The sequence below is a fragment of the Oncorhynchus tshawytscha genome, linkage group LG16 (genome assembly GCF_018296145.1).
Source record: "Oncorhynchus tshawytscha isolate Ot180627B linkage group LG16, Otsh_v2.0, whole genome shotgun sequence".
NCBI lineage: Eukaryota > Metazoa > Chordata > Actinopteri > Salmoniformes > Salmonidae > Oncorhynchus > Oncorhynchus tshawytscha.
In genome coordinates, this window is record NC_056444.1 from 496,190 (window position 1) to 510,252 (window position 14,063).

At 44.6% G+C, this 14,063-nt stretch overlaps 1 protein-coding gene across 1 annotated transcript in view; it reads right to left on the bottom strand.

Moving 5' to 3' along the window:
* slc22a13b (solute carrier family 22 member 13b) overlaps positions 1-14,063 on the bottom strand; it is an 88,123-nt gene that overhangs the window by 38,883 nt on the left and 35,177 nt on the right. The window contains exon 6 of the mRNA XM_042298656.1: positions 11,605-11,699. Coding sequence (XP_042154590.1) covers positions 11,605-11,699 — 95 coding nt within the window. The remainder of the gene's footprint in view (positions 1-11,604; positions 11,700-14,063) is intronic.

A 14,063-nucleotide genomic window follows, 5' to 3' on the forward strand; every position in this document is an offset into this window, starting at 1 on the left:
ACTGACCAGATAGAGCAGAGAATGAGGTACTGACCAGATATAGGAGAGAATGAGGTGCTGACCAGATAGAGACAGAATGAGGTACTGACCAGTTAGAGCTGAGCATGAGGTACTGACCAGAGAGCAGAGAATGAAGTACTGACCAGATCAAGCAGAGAATGAGGTTCTGACCAGATATAGGAGATAATGAGGTACTGACCAGATAGAGCCAATAATGAGGTACTGACCAGATATGGGAGAGAATGAGGTACTGACCAGATATAGGAGATAGAATGAGGTACTGACCAGATAGAGCAGAGAATTTGGTTCTGACCGATAGAGCAGAGAATGAGGTACTGACCAGATAGAGCAGAGAATGAGATACTGACCAGATATAGGAGAGAATGAGGTACTGGCCAGATAGAGCAGAGAATGAGGTTCTGACCAGATAGAGCAGAGAATTTGGTTCTGACCAGATAGAGCAGAGAATGAGGTACTGACCAGATAGAGCAGAGAATGAGGTACTGACCAGATATAGGAGAGAATGAGGTACTGCCCAGATAGAGCAGAGAATGAGGTTCTGACCAGATAGAGCAGAGAATGAGGGTCTGACCAGATAGAGCAGAGAATTGGGTACTGACCAGATATAGGAAAGAATTGGGTACTGACCAGATAGAGCTGAGAATGAGGTACTGGCCAGATAGAGGAGAGAATGAGGTACTGGCCAGATAGAGAAGAGAATGAGGTACTGACCAGATAGAGCAGAGAATGAGGTACTGACCAGATAGAGCTGAGAATGAGGTACTGACCAGATAGAGCTGAGAATGAGGTACTGACCAGATATAGGAGAGAATGAGGTACTGACCAGATAGAGCATAGAATGAGGTTCTGACCAGATAGAGCAGAGCATTGGGTACTGACCAGTTATAGGAAATAATTGGGTACTGACCAGATTGAGAAGAGAATGAGGTTCTGACCAGATAGAGAAGAGAATGAGGTACTGACCAGATATAGGAGAGAATGAGGTACTGACCAGATAGAGCTGAGAATTAGGTACTGGCCAGATAGAGCAGAGAATGAGGTTCTGACCAGATAGAGCAGAGAATTGGGTACTGACCAGATATAGGAAATAATTGGGTACTGACCAGATTGAGAAGAGAATGAGGTTCTGACCAGATAGAGAAGAGAATGAGGTACTGACCAGATATAGGAGAGAATGAGGTACTGACCAGATAGAGCAGAGAATTGGGTACTGACCAGATATAGGAAATAATTGGGTACTGATCAGATAGAGAAGAGAATGAGGTTCTGACCAGATAGAGCAGAGAATGAGGTACTGACCCGATAGAGGAGAGAATGAGGTACTGACCAGATAGAGCTGAGAATGAGGTTCTGAAGATGAGATAATGAGGTACTGACCAGATAGAGCAGAGAATGAGGTACTGACCAGATAGAGCAGAGAATGAGGTTCTGACCAGATAGAGCAGAGAATTTGGGTACTGACCAGATAGAGCTGAGAATGAGGTACTGGCCAGATAGAGGAGAGAATGAGGTACTGACCAGATAGAGAAGAGAATGAGGTACTGACCAGATAGAGCAGAGAATGAGGTACTGACCAGATAGAGCTGAGAATGAGGTACTGACCAGATAGAGCTGAGAATGAGGTACTGACCAGATATAGGAGAGAATGAGGTACTGACCAGATAGAGCATAGAATGAGGTTCTGACCAGATAGAGAAGAGCATTGGGTACTGACCAGTTATAGGAAATAATTGACTGACCAGATTGAGAAGAGAATGAGGTACTGACCAGATAGAGAAGAGAATGAGGTACTGACCAGATATAGGAGAGAATGAGGTACTGACCAGATAGAGCTGAGAATTAGGTAGAGATAGAGCAGAGAATGAGGTTCTGACCAGATAGAGCAGAGAATTAGGTTCTGACCAGATATAAGAGATAATGAGGTACTGACCAGATAGAGCCGAGAATGAGGTACTGACCAGATATAGGAGAGAATGAGGTACTGACCAGATAGAGCAGAGAATGAGGTTCTGACCAGATAGAGCAGAGAATTTGGTACTGACCGGATAGAGCAGAGAATGAGGTACTGACCAGATAGAGCAGAGAATGAGGTACTGACCAGATATAGGAGAGAATGAGGTGCTGACCAGATAGAGACAGAATGAGGTACTGACCAGATAGAGCTGAGCATGAGGTACTGACCAGAGAGCAGAGAATGAAGTAACCAGATCAAGCAGAGAATGAGGTTCTGACCAGATAGAGGAGATAATGAGGTACTGACCAGATAGAGCCAATAATGAGGTACTGACCAGATATAGGAGATAATGAGGTACTGACCAGATAGAACAGAGAATGAGGTACTGACCAGATATAGGAGAGAATGAGGTACTGACCAGATAGAGCAGAGAATTGGGTACTGACCAGATATAGGAAATAATTGGGTACTGATCAGATAGAGAAGAGAATGAGGTTCTGACCAGATAGAGCAGAGAATGAGGTACTGACCAGATATAGGAGAGAATGAGGTACTGACCAGATAGAGCAGAGAATTAGGTTCTGACCAGATATAGGAGATAATGAGGTACTGACCAGATAGAGCAGAGAATGAGGTACTGACCAGATATAGGAGAGAATGAGGTACTGACCAGATATAGGAGAGAATGAGGTGCTGACCAGATAGAGACAGAATGAGGTACTGACCAGATAGAGCAGAGAATGAGGTTCTGACCAGATAGAGCAGAGAATTTGGTACTGACCGGATAGAGCAGAGAATGAGGTACTGACCAGATAGAGCAGAGAATGAGGTACTGACCAGATATAGGAGAGAATGAGGTACTGACCAGATAGAGACAGAATGAGGTACTGACCAGATAGAGCTGAGCATGAGGTACTGACCAGAGAGCAGAGAATGAGGTTCTGACCAGATAGAGCAGAGAATTGGGTACTGACCAGATATAGGAAATAATTGGGTACTGACCAGATTGAGAAGAGAATGAGGTTCTGACCAGATAGAGAAGAGAATGAGGTACTGACCAGATATAGGAGAGAATGAGGTACTGACCAGAGATAGAATGAGGTTCTGACCAGATATAGGAGATAATGAGGTACTGACCAGAGAATAGGTACTGACCAGATATAGGAGAGAATGAGGTACTGACCAGATAGAGCAGAGAATTGACTGACCAGATATAGAAATAATTGGGTACTGATCAGATAGAGAAGAGAATGAGGTTCTGACAGATAGAGCAGAGAATGAGGTACTGACCAGATATAGGAGAGAATGAGGTACTGACCAGATAGAGCAGAGAATTAGGTTCTGACCAGATATAGGAGATAATGAGGTACTGACCAGATAGAGCCGAGAATGAGGTACTGACCAGATATAGGAGAGAATGAGGTACTGACCAGATAGAGCAGAGAATGAGGTTCTGACCAGATAGAGCAGAGAATTTGGTACTGACCGGATAGAGCAGAGAATGAGGTACTGACCAGATAGAGCAGAGAATGAGATACTGACCAGATATAGGAGAGAATGAGGTACTGGCCAGATAGAGCAGAGAATGAGGTTCTGACCAGATAGAGCAGAGAATTTGGTTCTGACCAGATAGAGCAGAGAATGAGGTACTGACCAGATAGAGCAGAGAATGAGGTACTGACCAGATATAGGAGAGAATGAGGTACTGCCCAGATAGAGCAGAGAATGAGGTTCTGACCAGATAGAGCAGAGAATGAGGGTCTGACCAGATAGAGCAGAGAATTGGGTACTGACCAGATATAGGAAAGAATTGGGTACTGACCAGATAGAGCTGAGAATGAGGTACTGGCCAGATAGAGGAGAGAATGAGGTACTGGCCAGATAGAGAAGAGAATGAGGTACTGACCAGATAGAGCAGAGAATGAGGTACTGACCAGATAGAGCTGAGAATGAGGTACTGACCAGATAGAGCTGAGAATGAGGTACTGACCAGATATAGGAGAGAATGAGGTACTGACCAGATAGAGCATAGAATGAGGTTCTGACCAGATAGAGAAGAGCATTGGGTACTGACCAGTTATAGGAAATAATTGGGTACTGACCAGATTGATGAGGTTCTGACCAGATAGAGAAGAGAATGAGGTACTGACCAGATATAGGAGAGAATGAGGTACTGACCAGATAGAGCTGACCAGATAGAGCAGAGAATGAGGTACTGACCAGATATAGGAGAGAATGAGGTACTGACCAGATAGAGCAGAGAATGAGGTTCTGACCAGATAGAGCAGAGAATGAGGGTCTGACCAGATAGAGCAGAGAATTGGGTACTGACCAGATATAGGAAAGAATTGGGTACTGACCAGATAGAGCTGAGAATGAGGTACTGGCCAGATAGAGGAGAGAATGAGGTACTGGCCAGATAGAGAAGAGAATGAGGTACTGACCAGATAGAGCAGAGAATGAGGTACTGACCAGATAGAGCTGAGAATGAGGTACTGACCAGATAGAGCTGAGAATGAGGTACTGACCAGATATAGGAGAGAATGAGGTACTGACCAGATAGAGCATAGAATGAGGTTCTGACCAGATAGAGAAGAGCATTGGGTACTGACCAGTTATAGGAAATAATTGGGTACTGACCAGATTGAGAAGAGAATGAGGTTCTGACCAGATAGAGAAGAGAATGAGGTACTGACCAGATATAGGAGAGAATGAGGTACTGACCAGATAGAGCTGAGAATTAGGTACTGGCCAGATAGAGCAGAGAATGAGGTTCTGACCAGATAGAGCAGAGAATTGAGTACTGACCAGATATAGGAAATAATTGGGTACTGACCAGATTGAGAAGAGAATGAGGTTCTGACCAGATAGAGAAGAGAATGAGGTACTGACCAGATATAGGAGAGAATGAGGTACTGACCAGATAGAGCAGAGAATTGGGTACTGACCAGATATAGGAAATAATTGGGTACTGATCAGATAGAGAAGAGAATGAGGTTCTGACCAGATAGAGCAGAGAATGAGGTACTGACCCGATAGAGGAGAGAATGAGGTACTGACCAGATAGAGCTGAGAATGAGGTTCTGACCAGATATAGGAGATAATGAGGTACTGACCAGATAGAACAGAGAATGAGGTACTGACCAGATATAGAGAGAATGAGGTACTGACCAGATAGAGCAGAGAATTGGGTACTGACCAGATATAGGAAATAATTTGGTACTGATCAGATAGAGAAGAGAATGAGGTTCTGACCAGATAGAGCAGAGAATGAGGTACTGACCCGATAGAGGAGAGAATGAGGTACTGACCAGATAGAGCAGAGAATTTGATTCTGACCAGATAGAGCAGAGAATGAGGTACTGACCAGATAGAGCAGAGAATGAGGTACTGACCAGATATAGGAGAGAATGAGGTACTGCCCAGATAGAGCAGAGAATGAGGTTCTGACCAGATAGAGCAGAGAATTTGGTTCTGACCAGATAGAGCAGAGAATGAGGTACTGACCAGATAGAGCAGAGAATGAGGTACTGACCAGATATAGGAGAGAATGAGGTGCTGACCAGATAGAGACAGAATGAGGTACTGACCAGATAGAGCTGAGCATGAGGTACTGACCAGAGAGCAGAGAATGAAGTACTGACCAGATCAAGCAGAGAATGAGGTTCTGACCAGATCTGACCAGATATAGGTACTGACCAGATAGAGCCAATAATGAGGTACTGACCAGATAGAGCCAATAATGAGGTACTGACCAGATATGGGAGAGAATGAGGTACTGACCAGATATAGGAGATAGAATGAGGTACTGACCAGATAGAGCAGAGAATTTGGTTCTGACCGGATAGAGCAGAGAATGAGGTACTGACCAGATAGAGCAGAGAATGAGATACTGACCAGATATAGGAGAGAATGAGGTACTGGCCAGATAGAGCAGAGAATGAGGTTCTGACCAGATAGAGCAGAGAATTTGGTTCTGACCAGATAGAGCAGAGAATGAGGTACTGACCAGATAGAGCAGAGAATGAGGTACTGACCAGATATAGGAGAGAATGAGGTACTGCCCAGATAGAGCAGAGAATGAGGTTCTGACCAGATAGAGCAGAGAATGAGGGTCTGACCAGATAGAGCAGAGAATTGGGTACTGACCAGATATAGGAAAGAATTGGGTACTGACCAGATAGAGCTGAGAATGAGGTACTGGCCAGATAGAGGAGAGAATGAGGTACTGGCCAGATAGAGAAGAGAATGAGGTACTGACCAGATAGAGCAGAGAATGAGGTACTGACCAGATAGAGCTGAGAATGAGGTACTGACCAGATAGAGCTGAGAATGAGGTACTGACCAGATATAGGAGAGAATGAGGTACTGACCAGATAGAGCATAGAATGAGGTTCTGACCAGATAGAGCAGAGCATTGGGTACTGACCAGTTATAGGAAATAATTGGGTACTGACCAGATTGAGAAGAGAATGAGGTTCTGACCAGATAGAGAAGAGAATGAGGTACTGACCAGATATAGGAGAGAATGAGGTACTGACCAGATAGAGCTGAGAATTAGGTACTGGCCAGATAGAGCAGAGAATGAGGTTCTGACCAGATAGAGCAGAGAATTGGGTACTGACCAGATATAGGAAATAATTGGGTACTGACCAGATTGAGAAGAGAATGAGGTTCTGACCAGATAGAGAAGAGAATGAGGTACTGACCAGATATAGGAGAGAATGAGGTACTGACCAGATAGAGCAGAGAATTGGGTACTGACCAGATATAGGAAATAATTGGGTACTGATCAGATAGAGAAGAGAATGAGGTTCTGACCAGATAGAGCAGAGAATGAGGTACTGACCCGATAGAGGAGAGAATGAGGTACTGACCAGATAGAGCTGAGAATGAGGTTCTGACCAGATATAGGAGATAATGAGGTACTGACATAGAACAGAGAATGAGGTACTGACCAGATATAGGAGAGAATGAGGTACTGACCAGATAGAGCAGAGAATTGGGTACTGACCAGATATAGGAAATAATTGGGTACTGACCAGATAGAGAAGAGAATGAGGTTCTGACCAGATAGAGCAGAGAATGAGGTACTGACCAGATATAGGAGAGAATGAGGTACTGACCAGATAGAGCAGAGAATTAGGTTCTGACCAGATATAGGAGATAATGAGGTACTGACCAGATATAGGAGAGAATGAGGTACTGACCAGATAGAGCAGAGAATGAGGTTCTGACCAGATAGAGCAGAGAATTTGGTACTGACCGGATAGAGCAGAGAATGAGGTACTGACCAGATAGAGCAGAGAATGAGATACTGACCAGATATAGGAGAGAATGAGGTACTGACCAGATAGAGCAGAGAATGAGGTTCTGACCAGATAGAGCAGAGAATTTGGTTCTGACCAGATAGAGCAGAGAATGAGGTACTGACCAGATAGAGCAGAGAATGAGGTACTGACCAGATATAGGAGAGAATGAGGTACTGCCCAGATAGAGCAGAGAATGAGGTTCTGACCAGATAGAGCAGAGAATGAGGTCTGACCAGATAGAGCAGAGAATTGGGTACTGACCAGATATAGGAAAGAATTGGGTACTGACCAGATAGAGCTGAGAATGAGGTACTGGCCAGATAGAGGAGAGAATGAGGTACTGACCAGATAGAGAAGAGAATGAGGTACTGACCAGATAGAGCAGAGAATGAGGTACTGACCAGATATAGCTGAGAATGAGGTACTGACCAGATAGAGCTGAGAATGAGGTACTGACCAGATATAGAGAGAATGAGGTACTGACCAGATAGAGCAGAGAATGAGGTTCTGACCAGATAGAGAAGAGCATTGGGTACTGACCAGTTATAGGAAATAATTGGGTACTGACCAGATTGAGAAGAGAATGAGGTTCTGACCAGATAGAGAAGAGAATGAGGTACTGACCAGATATAGGAAAGAATTGGGTACTGACCAGATAGAGCTGAGAATGAGGTACTGACCAGATAGAGCTGAGAATGAGGTACTGACCAGATAGAGCTGAGAATGAGGTACTGACCAGATATAGGAGAGAATGAGGTACTGACCAGATAGAGCATAGAATGAGGTTCTGACCAGATAGAGCAGAGCATTGGGTACTGACCAGTTATAGGAAATAATTGGGTACTGACCAGATTGAGAAGAGAATGAGGTTCTGACCAGATAGAGAAGAGAATGAGGTACTGACCAGATATAGGAGAGAATGAGGTACTGACCAGATAGAGCTGAGAATTAGGTACTGGCCAGATAGAGCAGAGAATGAGGTTCTGACCAGATAGAGCAGAGAATTGGGTACTGACCAGATATAGGAAATAATTGGGTACTGACCAGATTGAGAAGAGAATGAGGTTCTGACCAGATAGAGAAGAGAATGAGGTACTGACCAGATATAGGAGAGAATGAGGTACTGACCAGATAGAGCAGAGAATTGGGTACTGACCAGATATAGGAAATAATTGGGTACTGATCAGATAGAGAAGAGAATGAGGTTCTGACCAGATAGAGCAGAGAATGAGGTACTGACCCGATAGAGGAGAGAATGAGGTACTGACCAGATAGAGCTGAGAATGAGGTTCTGACCAGATATAGGAGATAATGAGGTACTGACCAGATAGAACAGAGAATGAGGTACTGACCAGATATAGGAGAGAATGAGGTACTGACCAGATAGAGCAGAGAATTGGGTACTGACCAGATATAGGAAATAATTGGGTACTGATCAGATAGAGAAGAGAATGAGGTTCTGACCAGATAGAGCAGAGAATGAGGTACTGACCAGATATAGGAGAGAATGAGGTACTGACCAGATAGAGCAGAGAATTAGGTTCTGACCAGATATAGGAGATAATGAGGTACTGACCAGATAGAGCCGAGAATGAGGTACTGACCAGATATAGGAGAGAATGAGGTACTGACCAGATAGAGCAGAGAATGAGGTTCTGACCAGATAGAGCAGAGAATTTGGTACTGACCGGATAGAGCAGAGAATGAGGTACTGACCAGATAGAGCAGAGAATGAGATACTGACCAGATATAGGAGAGAATGAGGTACTGGCCAGATAGAGCAGAGAATGAGGTTCTGACCAGATAGAGCAGAGAATTTGGTTCTGACCAGATAGAGCAGAGAATGAGGTACTGACCAGATAGAGCAGAGAATGAGGTACTGACCAGATATAGGAGAGAATGAGGTACTGCCCAGATAGAGCAGAGAATGAGGTTCTGACCAGATAGAGCAGAGAATGAGGGTCTGACCAGATAGAGCAGAGAATTGGGTACTGACCAGATATAGGAAAGAATTGGGTACTGACCAGATAGAGCTGAGAATGAGGTACTGGCCAGATAGAGGAGAGAATGAGGTACTGGCCAGATAGAGAAGAGAATGAGGTACTGACCAGATAGAGCAGAGAATGAGGTACTGACCAGATAGAGCTGAGAATGAGGTACTGACCAGATAGAGCTGAGAATGAGGTACTGACCAGATATAGGAGAGAATGAGGTACTGACCAGATAGAGCATAGAATGAGGTTCTGACCAGATAGAGAAGAGCATTGGGTACTGACCAGTTATAGGAAATAATTGGGTACTGACCAGATTGAGAAGAGAATGAGGTTCTGACCAGATAGAGAAGAGAATGAGGTACTGACCAGATATAGGAGAGAATGAGGTACTGACCAGATAGAGCTGAGAATTAGGTACTGGCCAGATAGAGCAGAGAATGAGGTTCTGACCAGATAGAGCAGAGAATTGGGTACTGACCAGATATAGGAAATAATTGGGTACTGACCAGATTGAGAAGAGAATGAGGTTCTGACCAGATAGAGAAGAGAATGAGGTACTGACCAGATATAGGAGAGAATGAGGTACTGACCAGATAGAGCAGAGAATTGGGTACTGACCAGATATAGGAAATAATTGGGTACTGATCAGATAGAGAAGAGAATGAGGTTCTGACCAGATAGAGCAGAGAATGAGGTACTGACCCGATAGAGGAGAGAATGAGGTACTGACCAGATAGAGCTGAGAATGAGGTTCTGACCAGATATAGGAGATAATGAGGTACTGACCAGATAGAACAGAGAATGAGGTACTGACCAGATATAGGAGAGAATGAGGTACTGACCAGATAGAGCAGAGAATTGGGTACTGACCAGATATAGGAAATAATTGGGTACTGATCAGATAGAGAAGAGAATGAGGTTCTGACCAGATAGAGCAGAGAATGAGGTACTGACCAGATATAGGAGAGAATGAGGTACTGACCAGATAGAGCAGAGAATTAGGTTCTGACCAGATAGAGCAGAGAATTTGGTACTGACCGGATAGAGCAGAGAATGAGGTACTGACCAGATAGAGCAGAGAATGAGGTACTGACCAGATATAGGAGAGAATGAGGTACTGACCAGATAGAGCAGAGAATGAGGTTCTGACCAGATAGAGCAGAGAATTTGGTACTGACCGGATAGAGCAGAGAATGAGGTACTGACCAGATAGAGCAGAGAATGAGGTACTGACCAGATATAGGAGAGAATGAGGTGCTGACCAGATAGAGACAGAATGAGGTACTGACCAGATAGAGCTGAGCATGAGGTACTGACCAGAGAGCAGAGAATGAAGTACTGACCAGATCAAGCAGAGAATGAGGTTCTGACCAGATATAGGAGATAATGAGGTACTGACCAGATAGAGCCAATAATGAGGTACTGACCAGATATGGGAGAGAATGAGGTACTGACCAGATATAGGAGATAGAATGAGGTACTGACCAGATAGAGCAGAGAATTTGGTTCTGACCGGATAGAGCAGAGAATGAGGTACTGACCAGATAGAGCAGAGAATGAGATACTGACCAGATATAGGAGAATGAGGTACTGGCCAGATAGAGCAGAGAATGAGGTTCTGACCAGATAGAGCAGAGAATTTGGTTCTGACCAGATAGAGCAGAGAATGAGGTACTGACCAGATAGAGCAGAGAATGAGGTACTGACCAGATATAGGAGAGAATGAGGTACTGCCCAGATAGAGCAGAGAATGAGGTTCTGACCAGATAGAGCAGAGAATGAGGGTCTGACCAGATAGAGCAGAGAATTGGGTACTGACCAGATATAGGAAAGAATTGGGTACTGACCAGATAGAGCTGAGAATGAGGTACTGGCCAGATAGAGGAGAGAATGAGGTACTGGCCAGATAGAGAAGATAATGAGGTACTGACCAGATAGAGCAGAGAATGAGGTACTGACCAGATAGAGCTGAGAATGAGGTACTGACCAGATAGAGCTGAGAATGAGGTACTGACCAGATATAGGAGAGAATGAGGTACTGACCAGATAGAGCATAGAATGAGGTTCTGACCAGATAGAGCAGAGAATTGGGTACTGACCAGTTATAGGAAATAATTGGGTACTGACCAGATTGAGAAGAGAATGAGGTTCTGACCAGATAGAGAAGAGAATGAGGTACTGACCAGATATAGGAGAGAATGAGGTACTGACCAGATAGAGCAGAGAATGAGGTTCTGACCAGATAGAGTAGAGAATGAGGGTCTGACCAGATATTGGAGAGAATGAGGTTCTGACCAGATAGAGCAGAGAATGAGGTACTTACCAGATATAGCAGAGAATGAGAGCCCGTTTTCTCAAGTAGGGGATCCTGAAGAGGTCCAACATACTGCCCGTCTTGGTCGAGCCCTCCTCCTCCAGCTGCAGAGAAAGATCAAATCAAATTAAATTGTATTAGTCACCTGACAAATACAACAGGTAGACCTTACAGGGAAATGCTTTCTTACGAACCCCTAACCAAGCAGTTTAAAAAAAATACAGATTAAGAATAACAGATAAAAGTAACAAGTAATTAAAGAGCAGCAGTAAAAAATAATATATACAGGGGGGTGCCAGTATAGAGTCAATGTTTATTATTTTTTCACCTTTATTCAACCAGGTAGGCCAGTTGAGAACAAGTTCTCATTTACAACTGTGACCTGGCAAAGGTCACAGTGTGTGTGTGTGTGTGTGTGTGTGTGTGTGTGTGTGTGTGTGTGTGTGTGTGTGTGTGTGTGTGTGTGTGTGTGTGTGTGTGTGTGTGTGTGTGTGTGTGTCAAAATCAAATCAAATTTTATTTGTCACATACACATGGTTAGCAGATGTTAATGCGAGTGTAGCGAAATGCTTGTGCTTCTAGTTCCGACAATGTAGTAATAACCAACGAGTAATCTAGCTAACAATTCCAAAACTACTACCTTATACACAAGTGTAAAGGGATAAAGAATATGTACATAAAGATATATGAATGAGTGATGGTACAGAGCGGCATAGGCAAGATGCAGTAGATGGTATCGAGTACAGTATATACATATGAGATGAGTTTGTAAACAAAGTGGCATAGTTAAAGTGGCTAGTGATACATGTATTACATGAAGATGCAGTAGATGATATAGAGTACAGTATATACGTATACATATGAGATGAATAATGTAGGGTATGTAAACATTATATTAAGTAGCATTGTTTAAAGTGGCTAGTGATATATTTTACATCAATTCCCATCAATTCCCATTATTAAAGTGGCTGGAGTTGAGTCATTGTGTTGGCAGCAGCCACTCAATGTTAGTGGTTGCTGTTTAACAGGCTGATGGCCTTGAGATAGAAGCTGTTTTCAGTCTCTCAGTCCCAGCTTTGATGCACCTGTACTGACCTCGCCTTCTGGATGATAGCGGGGTGAACAGGCAGTGGCTCGGGTGGTTGTTGTCCTTGATGATCTTTATGGCCTTCCTGTGACATCGGGTGGTGTAGGTGTCCTGGAGGGCAGGTAGTTTGCCCCCGGTGACGCGTTGTGCAGACCTCACTACCCTCTGGAGAGCCTTACGGTTGTGGGCGGAGCAGTTGCCGTACCAGGCGGTGATGCAGCCCGACAGGATGCTTTCGATTGTGCATCTGTAGAAGTTTGTGAGTGCTTTTGGTGACAAGCCAAATTTCTTCAGCCTCCTGAGGTTGAAGAGGCGCTGCTGCGCCTTCTTCACGATGCTGTCTGTGTGGGTGGACCAATTCAGTTTGTCTGTGATGTGTACGCCGAGGAACTTAAAACTTACTACCCTCTCCACTACTGTTCCATCGATGTGGATAGGGGGTGTTCCCTCTGCTGTTCCCTGAAGTTCACAATCATCTCCTTAGTTTTGTTGACGTTGAGTGTGAGGTTATTTTCCTGACACCACACTCCGAAGGCCCTCACCTCCTCCCTGTAGGCCGTCTCATCGCTGTTGGTAATCAAGCCTACCACTGTTGTGTCGTCCGCAAACTTGATGATTGAGTTGGAGGCGTGCGTGGCCACGCAGTCGTGGGTGAACAGGGAGTACAGGAGAGGGCTCAGAACGCACCCTTGTGTTGAGGATCAGCGGGGTAGAGATGTTGTTACCTACCCTCACCACCTGGGGGCGGCCCGTCAGGAAGTCCAGTACCCAGTTGCAAAAGGGCGGGGTCGAGACCCAGAGTTTGGAGGGTACTACGGTGTTAAATGCTGAGCTGTAGTCGATGAACAGCATTCTCACATAGGTATTCCTCTTGTCCAGATGGGTTAGGGCAGTGAGCAGTGTGGTTGAGATTGCATCGTCTGTGGACCTATTTGGGCGGTAAGCAAATTGGAGTGGGTCTAGGGTGTCAGGTTGGGTGCAGGTGATATGGTCCTTGACTAGTCTCTCAAAGCACTTCATGATGACGGAAGTGAGTGCTATGGGGCGGTAGTCGTTTAGCTCAGTTACCTTAGCTTTCTTGGGAACAGGAACAGTGGTGGCCCTCTTGAAGCATGTGGGAACAGCAGACTGGGATAGGGATTGATTGAATATGTCGGTAAACACACCAGCCAGCTGGTCTGCGCATGCTCTGAGGGACAGTTTTAGCTTCTGTCTGTAGGCAGGGAGCAACAAAATGGAGTCGTGGTCAGCTTTTCCGAAAGGAGGGCGGGGGAGGGCCTTATATGCATCGCGGAAGTTAGAATAGCAATGATCCAAGGTTTTACCAGCCCTGGTTGCGCAATCGATATGCTGATACAATTTAGGGAGTCTTGTTTTCAGA